The 17,453-nt window shown below is 43.8% G+C and overlaps 1 protein-coding gene across 2 annotated transcripts in view; it reads left to right on the plus strand.

Moving 5' to 3' along the window:
• Positions 1-17,453, plus strand: part of PRKCE (protein kinase C epsilon) — a 413,449-nt gene that overhangs the window by 240,212 nt on the left and 155,784 nt on the right. For both annotated transcript variants that reach the window (XM_044290816.1, XM_044290817.1), the window contains exon 11: positions 4,257-4,430. In XM_044290816.1, coding sequence (XP_044146751.1) covers positions 4,257-4,430 — 174 coding nt within the window. The remainder of the gene's footprint in view (positions 1-4,256; positions 4,431-17,453) is intronic.

The following is a 17,453-nucleotide window of genomic DNA, read 5'->3' on the forward strand; positions in this document are numbered from 1 at the left end:
TTCAGGGAATGCAGGTTCTACCTCATACTAAGAGCTCATGAACACGACTGTTGGTTGTTTTGCGGTCTGAAAACAAACACGGATATCAGCCAAGTGCATTCCGCATTTTGCTGAACAGAAGGGCCAGCCCCTAATAGAACAGTCCTATCCTTGTCTGTAATGTGGACAATGATAGGACATGTTCTATTGTTTGCGGAATGGCCACACGGACACACAACGCACACAGAGTCATTTCCATTTTTTGCGGCCACATTGAAGTGAATGGTTCCTTATACGGCCGCAAAAAAAGGGGGGGGGGGGGGGGGCGGCGAAAATAAAAATAAAACCTTTGTGTGCATGAGCCCGAATTTAAAGCAGCCTGTGGAAGGGATGGGATGATAGGAGTGCATTCAGACTTGGAGGTGACCACACGTCCATCTACTATAAGGGCAAAAAAATGACACATCCTGTAAGATATGATATGGTAGAGTTACTGACACTCTTAGGCCTCATGCACACGACCGTTGTGTGCATCCGTGGCCGTTGTGCCGTTTTCCGTTTTTTTTCGCGGACCCATTGACTTTCAATGGGTCCGTGGAAAAATCGGAAAATGCACCGTTTTGCAGCCGAGGCCGTGATCCGTGTATCCTGTCCGTCAAAAAAATATGACCTGTCCTATTTTTTTGACGGACAACGGTTCACGGACCCATTCAAGTCAATGGGTCCGTGAAAGAACACGGATGCACACAAGATTGGCATCCGTGTCCGTGATCCGTGGCCGTAGGTTGCTTTCATACAGACGGATCCGAAGATCCGTCTGCATAAAAGCTTTTTCAGAGGTGAGTTTTCACTTCGCGAAAACTCAGATCCGACAGTATATTCTAACACAGAGGCGTTCCCATGGTGATGAGGACGCTTCAGGTTAGAATATACTGAAAAACTGTGTACATGACTGCCCCCTGCTGCCTGGCAGGTGCTGCCAGGCAGCAGGGGGCAGACCCCCCCCCCCCCCTGTTTTTAACTCATTTGTGGCCAGTGCGGCCGCCCCCCCCCCCCTCCCTCCCCTGTAGTTAACTTCTTGGTAGCCAGCCCCCCCTCCCTCCCCTGTAGTTAACTAATTGGTGTCCAGTGGGCCCCCCCTCCGTCCGCTATAGATAACTCATTGGTGGCCAGTGGGCCCTCTCCCCTCCCACCCCCTCCTAATTAAAATCGCCCCCCTATCATTGGTGGCAGTGGTGAGTACCGATCGGAGTCCCAGTGTAATCGCTGGGGCTCCGATCGGTAACCATGGCAACCGGGACGCTACTGCAGTCCCGGTTGCCATGGTAGCTTAGCAATTTGTAGAAGCTTTATACTTACCTGAAGAGCAGCGATGTCTGTGACCGGCCGGGAGCTCCTCCTACTGGTAAGTGACAGGTCTGTGCTATAAGCAATGCGCCGCACAGACCTTTCACTTACCAGTAGGAGGAGCTCCCGGCCGGTCACAGACATCGCAGCTCTTCAGGTAAGTATGAAGCTTCTACAAATTGCTAAGCTACCATGGCAACCGGGACTGCAGTAGCGTCCCGGTTGCCATGGTTACCGATCGGAGCCCCAGCGATTACACTGGGACTCCGATCGGTACTCACCACTGCCACCAATGATAGGGGGGCGATTTTAATTAGGAGGGGGAGGGAGGGGAGAGGGCCCACTGGCCACCAACGAGTTATCTACAGGGGAGGGAGGGGGGGCCCACTGGACACCAACGAGTTTACTACAGGGGAGGGAGGGGGGGGGGCGGCCGCACAGGGGAGGGGGGGGGGGGGGCGGCCGCACTGGCCACCAATGAGTTAACTACAGGGGAGGGAGGGGGGGCGGCCGCACTGGCCACCAATGAGTTAAAAACAGGGGGGGGGGGGGTCTGCCCCCTGCTGCCTGGCAGCACCTGCCAGGCAGCAGGGGGCAGTCATGTACACAGTTTTTCAGTATATTCTAACCTGAAGCGTCCCCATCACCATGGGAACGCCTCTGTGTTAGAATATACTGTCGGATCTGATTTTCACGATGTAGCTCATATCCGACAGTATATTCTAACATAGAGGCGTTCCCATGGTGATGGGGACGCTTCAAGTTAAAATATACCATCGGATTGGAGAAAACTCCAATCCGATGGTATAAAAGAACTCCAGACTTTACATTGAAAGTCAATGGGGACGGATCCGTTTGAAATGGCACCATATTGTGTCAACTTCAAACGGATCCGTCCCTATTGACTTGCATTGTAATTCAGGACGGATCCGTTTGGCTCCGCACGGCCAGGCGGACGCCAAAACGACTTTTTTTTTCATGTCCGTGGATCCTCCAAAAATCAAGGAAGACCCACGGACGAAAAAACGGTCACGGATCACGGACCCCGTTTTTTCGGACCGTGAAAAAAAACTGTCGTGTGCATGAGGCCTTATGCTAGAGACTTATTCATATTAATAGATCGGGTAGGGGAATCAGATTGTAGGGGCACCAACACTATGGCCCCTTTCACACTGAGTTTTCCGCGCGGATGCGATGCGTGAGATGAACGCATTGCACCCGCACTGAATCCGGACCCATTCACTTCCATGGGGCTGTGCAGATGAGCGGTAATTTTCACGCATCACTTGTGTGTTGCGTGAAAATCGCAGCATGTTCTATATTCTGCGTTTTTCACGCAACGCAGGCCCCATAGAAATTAATGGGGCTGTGTAAAAAAAAATCACAAGCATCCACAAGCAAGTGCAGATGCGGTGCGATTTTCACGCATGGTTGCTAGGAGATGATAGGGATGAGCAACCCCGGACCCCATTAAAGTAAATTCACTGCATTATTTTCCCTTATAACATTGTTATAAGGGAAAATAATAGCATTCTTAATACAGAATGCTTACTAAACTATCGATTGAGGGGTTAAAAAATAAAATAATTGACTCACCTCATCCACTTGATCGAGCAGCCGGCATCGTCTTCTTTCTTCTTCTTTCAGGATCTTCTATCTTCATTAAGCAGGACCTGCTCTGACGTCACCGCGCTCACCACGTGGTGAGCACGATTATGTCATCAAAGGTCCTTTTGCAGGTCCTGAAAGAAGAAAGAAGACATGCCGGCTGCGCGAACAAGTGAATAAGGTGAGTTAATTTTTTTTTTTTTTTAACCCCTCAATCGACATTTTAGTAAGCATTCTGTATTAAGAATGCGATTATTTTCCCTTATAACCATTTTATAAGGGAAAATAATAAAATCTACAGAACACTTAACCCAAACCCGAACTTCAGTGAAGAAGTTCAGGTCTGGGTACGACATGCAGTTTTTTATCATGCGCGTGCAAAACACATTGCACCCGCGCGATAAAAACTGAACAACGCAACGCAATCGCAGTCAAAACTGACTGAAATTGCGGGCGCACTCACGCAGGTTTCCTGCAATGCACACGCGATGCATCCGGAGCAAATACGGGATGCCCGTGTGAAAGAGGCCTAAAGATACTCACAAACCTCAATGGGACATTAAAGGGGTTATCCGAGACTAAAAAATTTCCCCCATACGCCGGATCCCTCACACTGAATATACTTACCTGGCTCCCCGCTCCCTGGCACGCTCCTGGTCCCCGCACCGCCGCTACTGTTTCTCCATGTGTACAGATGAAAACATCTGGTGTCGGAGGGAAGGGAGCAGCCAATGGCAGGCAGGGACGGAGACGAGCCTCCCTAGCGTCACTCGCCTTTGGAGCCAATTTTTGTTTGATTGCATTTTACTCATTGTTGGCTAAAAATCATATTTTCAGTTGGCCTTTATTAAAAATATTGAGCCATTCTATCACAAAGGGTTAACAGTTTTTCTAACTGTGTGACTGGTCTTTCACTTTGTGCTGGACATCTAATTACCCTTATCTCTAAACTACTAAGATGTTATAAACACTTATTTAAGCCACATTCTTATCAGTAAGATAAGGATTGAGCTGTAATGAGTGTTTATAATGTCAGAGAGCAGAGATAAGGAGCCAGTCAGATCCCCAGATGACGGAAAATGCAAAAAATCCACAGGCAGCGAGTAGAGCATGTCAGCTCTGTACACAAAAAAGATTCCATATTTGTTATAAAGACCAATTGTAAAAATTATTTTTTAGCTCAAAATAAGTACAGTGCAATAATAAATAAATAAAAATTGCCCCCAAAAGGTGTTCATAATAGAAAGCAACATTCCTAATTCATTCCTGGACTCCTGGATCTATACCTCATCGATGACAAGGTCTGTGTCTTCTGTTTCCAGGTTATGCTTGCTGAGCTGAAAGGTAAAGATGAAGTATATGCTGTGAAGGTCCTGAAGAAGGACGTCATATTACAAGATGATGATGTCGATTGCACTATGACAGAGAAGAGGATTTTGGCTCTGGCAAGAAAACATCCGTATCTGACACAACTTTACTGCTGCTTTCAGACTAAGGTAATGCGATCACTGGGATGTGAGTAGTCAATAAAGGCTGTTCCAGCCATGATCCCCAGCAATGTGTTCGCAGATAGGTCCATTGCTGTGGTATTCCTATTGCAAGAGCCTGAGGCGGTATACCTGGCATTCTCTGTGCCCTCAAGCACTGTATTAAGCCTAGCACAATCTATCAGTTCTATCTGGAGTGCTCCTTTAAAGCTATGGGTAGTGCCTTAATAAGAAGTGGCACTAGTGGAGAGGTAACGGATACCTAAGGAGTAGTGATTCTCCCAAATGTGAATCAATTTGATTCTTCCATCTAGAGAGAGTATTACAGCACCATAAACCATATCTCCTCTATCTATCTACATAGTAACATACCGTAGTTTATAAGGCTGAAAAAATACATTTGTCCATCCAGTTCTGCCTGTTATCCTGCAAGTTAATTCAGAGGAAGGCAAAAAAAAAAAAACTGCAAGGTAGAAGCCAATTTTCCCCCACTTTGGTGGAAAAACTTCCTTCCCGACTCTAATCAGGCAATCAGATAACTCCCTGGATCAATGACCCATCTCTAGTAGCTATAACCTGTAATATTATTACGCTCCAGAAATACATCCAGGCCGCTCTTGAATTCCTTTATTGCACTCACCATCACCACCTCCTCAGGCAGAGAGTTCCATAGTCTCACTGCTCTTACCGTAAAGAATCCTCTTCTATGTTTGTGTACAAACCTTCTTTCCTCCAGACGCAGAGGATGTCCCCTCGTCACAGTCCTATCTATATATCTATATATCTATATATCTCCTATCTTATCTATCTATCTATCTATCTATCTATCGATCTACAATTCTACATCTATTATTTCATCTATCTCTTTATCTCTTTTTCTAATCTATCTATTCTATATCTATCTGCTCTCTGCCTGTGTCTGCTTGTCTGCTTGTCTACCTACCTATGTATATACGTAATGCTGTAGCTCAGCAAACCAAACATGTCAACATCAGTCATAGAAAAAAGAAGATTGATTTTCATTGTGAAGTGAGGGGAAATACCATCATCTCGGTATTACATAAACAGGATCTTAGAAAGCTTCAGAAACTGGCTACAAAGCATTTTTTTGTTTGCTGCTTTCTATTTATGCCCGCTCCAGCAGTTATGCTATTTTTTACTCTCCCTACAGGAAACAATAGAAATATGGTGCTGAGATAAGACTGGAGCGGACACTTGTAAACAGGCGCAGCTACATCTATATTCATAAGCGTAGCCTGTAGCAATCTCTCAAGTGTCGGTCATTCAAAAATGGTTACAAGACATAAAATAGATGAAAAAAGTACAGCATAAAAGGATATCAGCTTTAAAAGTGTTGTCCCACGAAAAATATTCTACAGGGTGAGTCAAAAGTCTCAGGACACCATTTTATTTCAGAATTGAAAGGGAAAATGAAATATCTGAATACCTCAGCAAGTTATGGGTGAGGGGCCTATCTTTTAGGCTATGTCTAGAACATGGCCACCATCAGAGAAGAATTTTCTCAGAAATCGATTGCCACAATCAGATTTGCAATATCTCTTGTGGTCCAAACCTTATCAACACAGAAAGTTGAACAATAGCCAGGAACGTTCCCTGCGATGCACAGCTATTTGTTGTGTTCAATGTGTTGACCCTGGTGCTGAATGCAGAACTTTGAACTTTTGAACTTACTGTGTTGTTAACTTTTGAACCACAAGTGATATTGCAAATGTTATTGAGGCAATCGATTTCTGAGAAAAGTCTTGTCTTCTTTGATATGCTACATGACCCCCTTACCATTGGAAAAATTGGCCCTTTATCTAATATGGCGGCTTTCAAGATGACGGCCATGTTCCGGACATAGCCTAAAAGATAGGCCCCCTCACCCATTACATCATGCAGGGTATTCAGATATTTAATTTTCCCTTTCGTTTCTGAAATAAAAGGGTTGACCTGGGACTTTTGACTCACCCTGTACATTTTTCAAACCAGTACCAGGATCTGATAATTTTGTAATTGCACGTGATTAAAAATTTAGTCACCTGCTGTTTGCTCTTTTCGAAAATTCTCTGTCCAGCTCACGGAGATTGACATACATGTTCAGTTGCATCCTTCAACTGCCACCAGCTACAGCAGAAAGGACATGCCCCTCGATAAAGTGCATACCCCCTGAGCTGCCAGCTTCAAATTAATCTAGCAGAGCAGTTGGAGCAATGAATGGGGAGATCTCTGGATCCATGTGAGGTAAAGGGCTGGTTCTAATTTTGTTAGAAAAAGATTGTCATCTATATGATGTCTGATTTTCATTTTTTTTTACTTAATTCATGGGATAACCCCTTTTAAATGATTTATTTTATACAAAAAACATAATCTGTAGGACAAGGAATGATACACCTGAGGGGTCTGTCTTTATATATTAGTGTTTTTCTTATTTACATATTAGTAGAATTGGTAACTTTGTAGCCTTGGTGTCAGGGTGAAGTTGCCCTTCTGTCTGATGCGTGGAATAGGAGGCTTCTCTCCATGTGATTGACTTTCAGGGAGAGTTGTGTAGGGGAGATGGAAATTCAGGGTGACTGGGGGACAGAACACGCAGCTTCAGGAGAGCAAATATGGCTATCATGGTTATATTTATTATTGCATCCTGTTCCAAAAAAATGAAGGCAGGACACCACTGCGCTAAGAACAGGATTGCAAACAGTTACTGCAAATCAGGACCTAGGAGCAAAGTCAAATTCTCAGTTTTTCTCACTGGGGGCATATTTTAAAGGGATTCTGTCACCAGTTTTTTACCCCCCCCATTCAAAAATATGGTTATGTTCATGGAGCTCTTGTGATTCCTAATGTGGTCTTATAACCTAAATCTGTAGGCTCATTTTGTCTAAAAAACGTTTTATCTAACCTGTCATTCATCTCACTAAGGTGCCCAAGGGGATGCTCGTGTCTTCCAGATGCCGCCCGCACCCGCCGCCGTTCGTGCCCAGCTCCTCCTTTGCTGTCATCAGCGCCGCCTCAGAATCCTTTGCTACGCCTCCGGCTCTCCCTCACAACCCCCTCCCCCTTCTCTAACATCCCGCGCGTGCGCACAGGCCTGTGCCTGATGCGCCCGTGCGGACTTCTCCGTTCGGCTTCATGGAGCGAAGTGCGCATGCGCCGGCACTTTGCTCAACCTCCCGATGACCTGAACTGCGCGGGATGTTAGAGAAGAAGGAGGGGGGAGTGAGGGAGAGCCGGAGGCGTAGCAAAGGATTCTGAGGCGGCGCTGATGACAGCAAAGGAGGAGCTGGGCACGAACGGCGGCGGATGCGGGCGGCATCTGGAAGACACGAGCATCCCCTTGGGCACCTTAGTGAGATGAATGACAGGTTAGATAAAACGTTTTTTTTAGACAAAATGAGCCTACAGATTTAGGTTATAAGACCACATTAGGAATCACAAGAGCTCCATGAACATGACCATATTTTTGAATGGGGGGGTAAAAAACTGGTGACAGAATCCCTTTAAAGGCTATGAACACCTTCGGAGGCAATTTTTTTTCATGATTGCATTTTACTCATTTTGGGCTAAAAATCTTTTTTTCAATTGGTCTTTATTAAAAATATTGAGCTGCTCTGTCACAAAGGGTTAACTGTTTGTTTAGCTGTGTAAATTGTACTTTTTACTTTCGCTTTCACTTTGTACCAGTCATCTAATAACCCATATATTTAATTTACTAAGTGGTCATAAACACCTATTTAAGCCACATTGTTATCGTTAAGATAAGAACTGAGCTATAATGTCAGGGAGCAGAGATAAGGAACCCGTCAGATTAACTGGCTGACAGAGCAGAGAGAAAATTCTGATCCCTCTATTAGAGCATCTCAGCTCTGTACAGAGAAAAGGGTTCCATATTTGTAATATAGACCAATTTAGAAAAATTATTCTTAGCTCAAAATTAGTACAATGTAATAATAAAAAAAAAAATTCCCCCCAAAGGTGTACATAGCCTTTAAAGGGGTTGGCTCATCTCTCTAGGTTATACCACTAATGTTAGATAGGTGTGGATCCTACCTATCTCAAGAACGAGACCTCCAAAATGAACGAGGGTGCACCCCACAATCGCGGCTACCCTCCATTCACTTCAATGGGAGTGCCGAAAATAGTGCTCACTCGGCTCTTTTCGGAACTCCCCTAGAAGTGCGCATGCATGATGGGCTTTCCTTCACTTTGCCACCAATGTGTGAGATGGGTCAACTCCTATAATTGAAACATTTAGTTTTGCAAAACAGTCTGCAGGAAATAGCTTAAAGGGGTTTTCTGAGACTTATATACTGATGACCTATCCTCTGTTTAGGTCATCAGTATCTGATCAGAGGTGGTCTGATACCTGGGACCAGTCTGGTGGTCTGACACCAGTCAACCAGCTGTTTGAGAAGGCAGCGGCGCTCGCAGTAGCGCCGCAGCTTTCTTGAGCTTTGCCTATGCCATGTGATGCACAGTAAATGGAGAGTGCACTGCCCATGCTCAATCACCTCTCCATTTACCGCTGGTGCCAGAGGTGGGACCTGCACTAATATGACATCAATGTCCCATTCAGGCCAACCCCCTTTAAACCCCAAATAGGGAAAATTTGTCCCCGTAGGTCAGGGATGGCCAAACTGAGGCTCTCCAGCTGCTGCAAAACTACAACTGCCAGCATGCCCACACTGGCTACAGCTATTAGCCTACAGCAGGGCATGGTGGGAGTTGTAGTTTTACAACAGCTGGGGAACCGCAGGTTGACCATCCCTGCCGTAGGTCCTTAATATAATCTGTAAAGTAATTTCAAAGGAGATTTCAGTTACTTTAAAGGGAAGCTGTCACGTTATATATGGTGTCTGATCTGCAGACATCAAGTTATAGAGCAGGAAGAGCTGAGCAGATTGATCTATAGTTTTATGGGACGATTCAGTAAAACTTGTATTTCGTTCGTTTAAATCTCTGCTCTTTCTGAGTTTAGGAGTCCAGTGGGCGTTACTATAAGTAATGGGCAGCCTTCCTTGTATGAGAGAGCTCATACAAAGATAACTAGCAATCACTCCTAAGCATAGAAAGAGCAGAGATTGAAATGAATTAGGTACAAGTTATACTGAATCTTTTCCCATAAAACTATATATCAATCTGCTCAGTTTCTCCTGCTGTCTGCAGATTGGGCTCCATTTTCAACATGACATTTTCCCTGCAATTTCATCATTACTTTTTTGTTTTAGTCTAGAAAGCCACAAGGTGGCAGCAGAGCGCTTCACAGACTTTATATAAAATGTGAAGTTCTCTCTGGGCACACATATCCTCAAGGTGTAAAATAGATGTTGACAGTACAGTATTGCTTCTCGGTCAGAGACATATAGGCCCCCATGCTCAAAACAGCAAATATAGCTGAACATTTTTAGCTTTCTATATTCTGCATTGCATGTAAGGATTTGTTCAAGTGGTAGAAAACGTCAGACCAACAATAGCAATAAATTCAATAAAGAAGATTTTTTAAAGGGGATGCATCACTTACAGAGTTTTTACTAATCAATATCAGATAGTGAAACATATTCTTTTTTGATAATATATTTTTTTATGGTTGTAGATTTTTATTTTTATTTTTATTTTTTCATTTTATTTTCTGTACTTGTTCTATGGGAGTGTTGGAAATAGGTGAGCTCTGGCTATTTCCTGACCTCCTATGGATGTGAATCGTGTTGCACTATTCATTCACTTCTATGAGAGTTCCAGAAATAGCCGATCACGCTCGGTCAGCTTTTATCGCATCTCCCATAGAAGTGAATGGAGAGCACATTACACATGCGCGGTGTGCTGTTCTTGGCTTTGGGGGCCACTTTCTACAGGTAGGTGCAGGTCCCATAAGTGAGACCTGCACCTACAGACGTGGACATAATTGTTGGTACCCTTTGGTCAATGAAAGAAAAAGTCACAATGGTCACAGAAATAACTTTAATCTGACAAAAGTAATAATAAATTAAAATTCTATAAATGTTAACCAATGAAAGTCAGACATTGTTTTTCAACCATGCTTCAACAGAATTATGTAAAAAAATAAACTCATGAAACAGGCATGGACAAAAATGATGGTACCCCTAGAAAACACAGAACATAATGTGACCAAAGGGACATGTTAATTCAAGGTGTGTCCACTAATTAGCATCACAGGTGTCTACAACCTTGTAATCAGCCATTGGGCCTATATATATGGCTCCAGGTAATCACTGTGTTGTTTGGTGATATGGTGTGTACCACACTCGACATGGACCAGAGGAAGCAAAGGAAAGAGCTGTCTCAAGAGATCAGAAAGAAAATTATAGACAAGCATGTTAAAGGTAAAGGCTATAAGACCATCTCCAAGCAACTAGATGTTCCTGTGAGTACAGTTGCACATATTATTCATAAGTTTAAGATCCATGGGACTGTAGCCAACCTCCCTGGACGTGGCCGCAGGAGGAAAATTGATGACAAATCTAAGAGACGGATAATCCGAATGGTAACAAAAGAGCCTAGAAAGACTTCTAAAGAGATTCAAGGTGAACTTCATGCTCAAGGAACATCAGTGTCAGATCGCACCATCCGTCGTTGTTTGAGCCAAAGTGGACTACATGGGAGACGACCAAGGAGGACACCATTGTTGAAAACGAATCATAAAAAAGCAAGACTGGAATATGCCAAACTACATGTTGACAAGCCACAAAGCTTCTGGGAGAATGTCCTGTGGACAGATGAGACAAAAATCGAAGTTTTTGCCAAGGCACATCAGCTGTATGTTCACAGACGAAAAAATGAAGCATATCAAGAAAAGAACACTGTCCCTACTGTGAAACATGGAGGAGGCTCTGTTATGTTCTGGGGCTGCTTTGCTGCGTCTGGCACAGGGTGTCTTGAATCTGTGCAGGGTACAATGAAATCTCAAGACTATCAAGGAATTCTAGAGAGAAATGTACTAGCCAGTGTCAGAAAGCTTGGTCTCAGTCGCAGGTCATGGGTCTTGCAACAGGACAATGACCCAAAACACACCGCTAAAAACACCCAAGAATGGCTAAGAGGAAAAAATTGGACTATTCTAAAGTGGCCTTCTATGAGCCCTGACCTCAATCCTATTGAGCATCTTTGGAAGGAGCTGAAACATGCAGTCTGGAAAAGGCACCCTTCAAACCGGACACAACTGGAGCAGTTTGCTCATGAGGAGTGGGCCAAAATACCTGCTGAGAGGTGCAGATGTCTCATTGACAGTTACAGGAAGCGTTTGATTGCAGTGATTGCCTCAAAAGGTTGCGCAACAAAATATTAAGTTAGGGGTACCATCATTTTTGTCCATGCCTGTTTCATGAGTTTATTTTTTTACATAATTCTGTTGAAGCATGGTTGAAAAACAATGTCTGACTTTCATTGGTTAACATTTATAGAATTTTAATTTATTATTACTTTTGTCAGATTAAAGTTATTTCTGTGACCATTGTGACTTTTTCTTTCATTGACCAAAGGGTACCAACAATTTTGTCCACGTCTGTATTTGACATTAATGACGTATCCTAGTGATATGCCACCAATGTGTGAGATGGGCCAACCCCTTTAAGCCCCTAAAACCCCTTATTTAAGCATGTTATTTAAAATAACTCATCGGATTCACCTAAATGACCAAAATTTTGGTTACCACTGGTGATTTGCCGGTACGATAAATGTTTGAACTGACCTTTTTGCAACCCAATATAAATAATTAAACTTGTAAATGTGGGGTCACCGAGGCAGCTCCATCCGGCATAATCTTATTTCATGGCTATCATTCATATGCCTTATGTGCATTTTAGGAACATCTATTCCAGGAATGGAAATTATAAACTCTAAATATAGTGCCCGTTCTCTCCAGAGGGATATAGAAAATATTAGAAACCACAGGATTTAAACAGCGTCCAAGCACGTTTAGTATCCCGGATGCCTGGAACTGGATGAGAGTTATAGTCTAAGGCTACCACACAGGGACTATACCAACACAAATCAGCGCGCAGCGCTATACGTAATGACTGTTATGTAATAATACACATATCTAATGTCATGGACACAGTATACACTTGTTTTTTTATTTTTACAATGACATGTCAGTTCTGTCTGTAGCTTGGACTGGTCAGATGTAACTGAAACTGATAATTCCCAACACCTTAACTTCTTGCCATCGTAGAACTTTTTAATTTTTTTTCGTCCCCGCCTTCCAAGAGATATAACTTTTTTCCATCAACATTTTTCCATCAACATAGCTGTACAAGTCTTATTCTATAATGGCACCATTTAATGTTCCATATAGTGTATTGAGAAACTGTAGCAAAAATTCTGAGTGGGTTGAAATGGGGAATAAAATCCAATTTCGCCATTGTTTTTTAGGTTCACTATGCACTAGAATTACATAACTTGTTACCTTTATTCTGCAAGTCAGTACAATTAGGCTTATCCAGCATAGCCAGATACTGCCACACACCGAGGGGCACCACCAGATTCCCACTGAAAATAAAGGGATCTGACGGGGATCTGGCAGAAATGCGGGCCTATACCAATACATGCAGAGACAGCCGAAAGTGGGTCATTCCTTGGTCGTCGCGGGACAGCTGCCGAAATCCACGACCTGACATGTCCTGCTGGCTGCTGGCTGAACATAGTTACAAACTTATGTATTACTAGACATTAAGCCCGTTACAATAACGGGCACTAAAACAGTAGTGCATAAACATTAGTAGAAACAGTCTAAAATAAATGGCAAGAGAACTTGACCACTGTGGCAGAGACTGGCGGCTGTTGCTGAGACTGCTGGCACTGACCGGTGGCTGTGGCTGAGACTGTTGGCACTGACTGGTGGCTGTGGCTGGTGGCACTGACTGATGGTTGAGATTGCTGCCACTGACTGGTGGCTGACTGCTGGCACTATGACTGGTGGCTGTACGACTGGCACTGACTGCTGGTGTGGAGACTGCTGGTAGCGACTGTTAGGTCAGACTGCAGACAGGGGCTCCTCTCTATATGGCTGATAATGCTGTGACTGATGAACAGAAATGGTGACTCTCCGACCTGCTTGCCGACTCGCAGGTGTGGGCGGTGCAGGCGGCATGTGCATTATTCCTGCAGTATAGAAATCTTATGTTAGAGGTAGTTGTGCATTGTGTGTGTGTGTATATATATATATATATATATATATATATATATATAATTACTATTTTTATGAGGCAAGGTAACCAAAAAATGGCTGTTCTTATAGTTTTTTTATTAGTTTTTTTACAATGTTCACCTGACAGAGTAGATAATGTGATATTTTTATAGAGCAGGTCGTAACGATGCGGTGATACCTAATAAGTCTATTTTTTAAATTTTATTTTGCATTTACACAATAAAACATTTACACAATAAAACGTTTTTGTGTTTCCGTTTTCTGAAAGCCAATATTTTTTTGGGGCGATTGTCTTAGGTAGGGTCTCTTTTTTTGCTGGAAGAGATGATGGTTTGATTGGTACCATTTTGGGGCACATATGAATTTTTGATCGCTTGGTATTACACTGTTTGTGATGTAAGGTGATAAAAAATAGATTTTTTGGCACATTTTATCTTATTTTTTTATGGTCTTCACCAGATGGGTTGGATCACATGCTATTTTTATAGAGCAGGTAGTTACGGACATGACGATACCTAATATTTGCATTTTTTTATAAACTTTATTTTATGCAATAAAGGCATGTTTGAAAAAAAAATCATGTTTTTGTGTCTCCATTTTCTGAAAGCCATGTTTTATTTTATTTTTGGGACGATTGGCTTCGGTTTGATTGGTGCTAATATTGGATACTTTTTTGAGCAATTCCATCATTTTTTTTTTTTTTTTATGGTGTTCACCAAGCGGTAAAAGTAACATGATCCTTTTATAGATCAGGTCCTTACGGACGCGGCAATACCAAACATGTTTAGTGTTTTTTTGTTTTTTACATTTTTAAACAATTATGTGTGTATATAGGATTTTTTTATTTTTTACTTTTTTCACTTTTTTTTTATTTACATTTTTTGGACCCAGACCCTATTTGTTCTTGAAGATCCAGTGGGTCTGATGGCTTACAATATACTGCAGTACACTATATAATGTACTGCAGTGTATTGAACTCACGCTAAGCCTGATCAGGCTTAGATATACCACGGCAAGCCGGATGCCTGTGAAGGTGTCTGGTTGTCATGGTAACACAGCGCAGCGGCCCGATGGGGGAGGGAGGGAGCTCCCTCCCTCAGTTTACCCTTCAAGCATCGGCCGCTGCCACAGCAGAGCAGTGGCCCGATGGTTATAAAGCGGTCTCTAAGGACCATGGCATGGAAGGGGTTAAAGGCAGAGAGCTGTAATGTGTGCAGCTAACACTCTACCCCGCTGCTGCTCTGCCATCCTGAAAAGAAGGGGGGAGGGGGTGCTGCGTGCTCTACCATCTTGAAGGGGGGGGGTGTTGTGTGTGTGTATGGGCGGGTATTAACCCTTCAAGCATCGGGCCTCTGCATAGAAGGGGTTAAACAGTTATGGAGCGCTGTGTCCTGATTGGTTGCCCCGCCGCGCATGCCCAATGCAAAACTGGTGACACACACAAGGACACAGCGCACTCACACTGCGCTTTTATTATATAGGATGATGAGCCAGTGTTCAGGGTGTAGCTCAGTTGGTGTATTACCGTACCTGCCGGAAAATAAAGCACAAGCATCCTGAAGTCTGGGCCTTGTAACTTGTGTCCATACTGCAGCCGCAGAGCTAGTTCAGTTCCCTTGCACATGACTGCAGTTTCTGGACACCTGCAGAAGAATATGTTCTCCTGATGCACTGGATTAACCAAGGAAACAACTGTAAGGTGCTCATTCTTTTATTTACCTAATACAAATTAGACTGGCCTCGAATGAGTATTTTCAAATTCACCCTAATATTGGACATCAAATGCCATGACCCAAGGATTTCCCAGCAGAACATCACCCAGCGCAGTGGACTGACCCCACCAGCTCACCTTCTTTCCATAGTGCATGCTGGTGCCACCTCTTCTCCAACCATCCATATAACGCAACTTCTATGCACATGGCGTCCAAGACAAAGCAGCTTATTACACCGGGCCACCTCCTTCTGTTGACTTATGGTCCAGTTCTGATGTTCATGTGCTCATTGTAGGCACATGTTGACACATTAGGTAGGCCTTCTACTGTCAGTTCAGAAGCCACATGAAGCCAACACATAGTTTATTTGTATTTTTTGTGATTACGCCAGGTAAAATAAGAAATCAGAGCTGTATGTGTTTGTGCTCCAAGGTATTTACTACTCTATTGTGGTCAATAGGATTAACATTCTCTTCTCATTTCACCTCTCATTACATAAATTGTTTATTTGCTTTGCATCCCTGTTCTTTGTCTTCTCTACATAATGTAATCTAAATGATGCCTGCAGTCCACTGACCAAGTTTAAATTACATTTATACTTTTTAAGGTCCACGATTCATATGCTGAAAAACGTTTGGAACTTCCAGATACATGAACCCGATTGGACCATTTCAGTGTAACGTAACCAAAAAGGTTTGCACCTATTGTACATTAAATGTAAATGCACACGATCAGGATTGCGTGCAGAAAATCTGCACCGTAGGTCATGTACATTGTATTCTATGAGAATTTGAAATTCTTATGCACACGATGCAGATTTTTTTCATGCGGATTTAAACCTACGATGCTGATTTCAAAGTCCACAACATGTTAATTTATTTATTGTTCCTGTTCAGATTTTCTCCATTCACTTCAATCCGCACCAAATCCGAATGTAATTCCGCACCAATTGATGAGGATTGACCGCACGGATTTCCCTATGAACACCTGCGGATTTCAGTGCGGATTGTCCGCACATAAATCCTGAACGTGTGCATTTACCCTAAAGGAACCTGTACACCTTCAGTTGCTGTCAACCAAATGCTTGTTAGGTAGACAGCTATCTCCTGACTCCATACATGCTTAGCCAGACACTTCTGGCCACGGCTTATCTCCCTGCAGAACAAAGGGATAGGGTCAAGAGTCGGGAGCTCCCGATACACAAAATTGTCGACAGGTCCTGCTACAGAACTGGTGTGTTCGGCCAACAATACACTAATGTGCATGGGGGGTCTTAGAAGGGTTGTGCCACGAAAAAACATTTTTCAACCCAGCACCGGGATCTGAATACTTTTGTAATTGAATGTAATTAAAAAGAGTTATTCAATGAAATGTATCTTTATAGTGCCACCTGCTGTTTGTTCTTTTCCTTATTTCTCTGTCCCCCTCACTGAGGTGGTAGCACATGCTCAGTTTACATTTTCAACTGCCACCGAACATAGTGTGTTAGAAGCTGTGGCAGTTACAGGGAGAGAGCTGTAGCAGAAAGGACATGTCCCCTGAGAAAGGACACAACCCTGAGCTGCCAGCATGAAATAAATCTAGCAGAGCAATGAATGGGGAGATCTCTGGATCCATGTGAGGTACAGGGCTGGTCCTGGCTTTGTTAGAAAGAGATTGCCATGTGCTATATGATGTCTGCTCTTACCTGAGAGCCCCATGTTGCCAGGCACTGAGCTGCAGACACCTATCCCAGCGGGAGAGGCGGGCCACTGCCAGCACAGCAAACCACTCCGCAGGCGATTCATATGGCTACGGCCTCTGCCTCACCGGCTTTCACGGATACTCCCGCCTCAGGCGTAGGCCGCATGATGTTGCCGAGACTACCACAAGTATCCTCTCCTCCAGCCGCCTTGCCATCTATTACTCCACATAGCAGCCCAGACTTCACCCTGAAGCCCACTGCCAGCCCCTTCTGGACACAGGGAACTCTTCCTGCGTCATTGGGCTCCACTCCCTCACAATTACAAGCCCCACAGTATGAGCCCCCTGGGCCTGCGGAGAGATCCACACACGGGGATCAATGCCTCAAAGTTGCAGCAGAACCGGGGCCCTCTCAGTGACACCCATCTTTCTGTGACACGGAAAGGGGCCGCCTCCCTCGCCTGGTCCTTCACT

Source organism: Bufo gargarizans, chromosome 4 (genome assembly GCF_014858855.1).
Source record: "Bufo gargarizans isolate SCDJY-AF-19 chromosome 4, ASM1485885v1, whole genome shotgun sequence".
Classification (NCBI taxonomy): domain Eukaryota; kingdom Metazoa; phylum Chordata; class Amphibia; order Anura; family Bufonidae; genus Bufo; species Bufo gargarizans.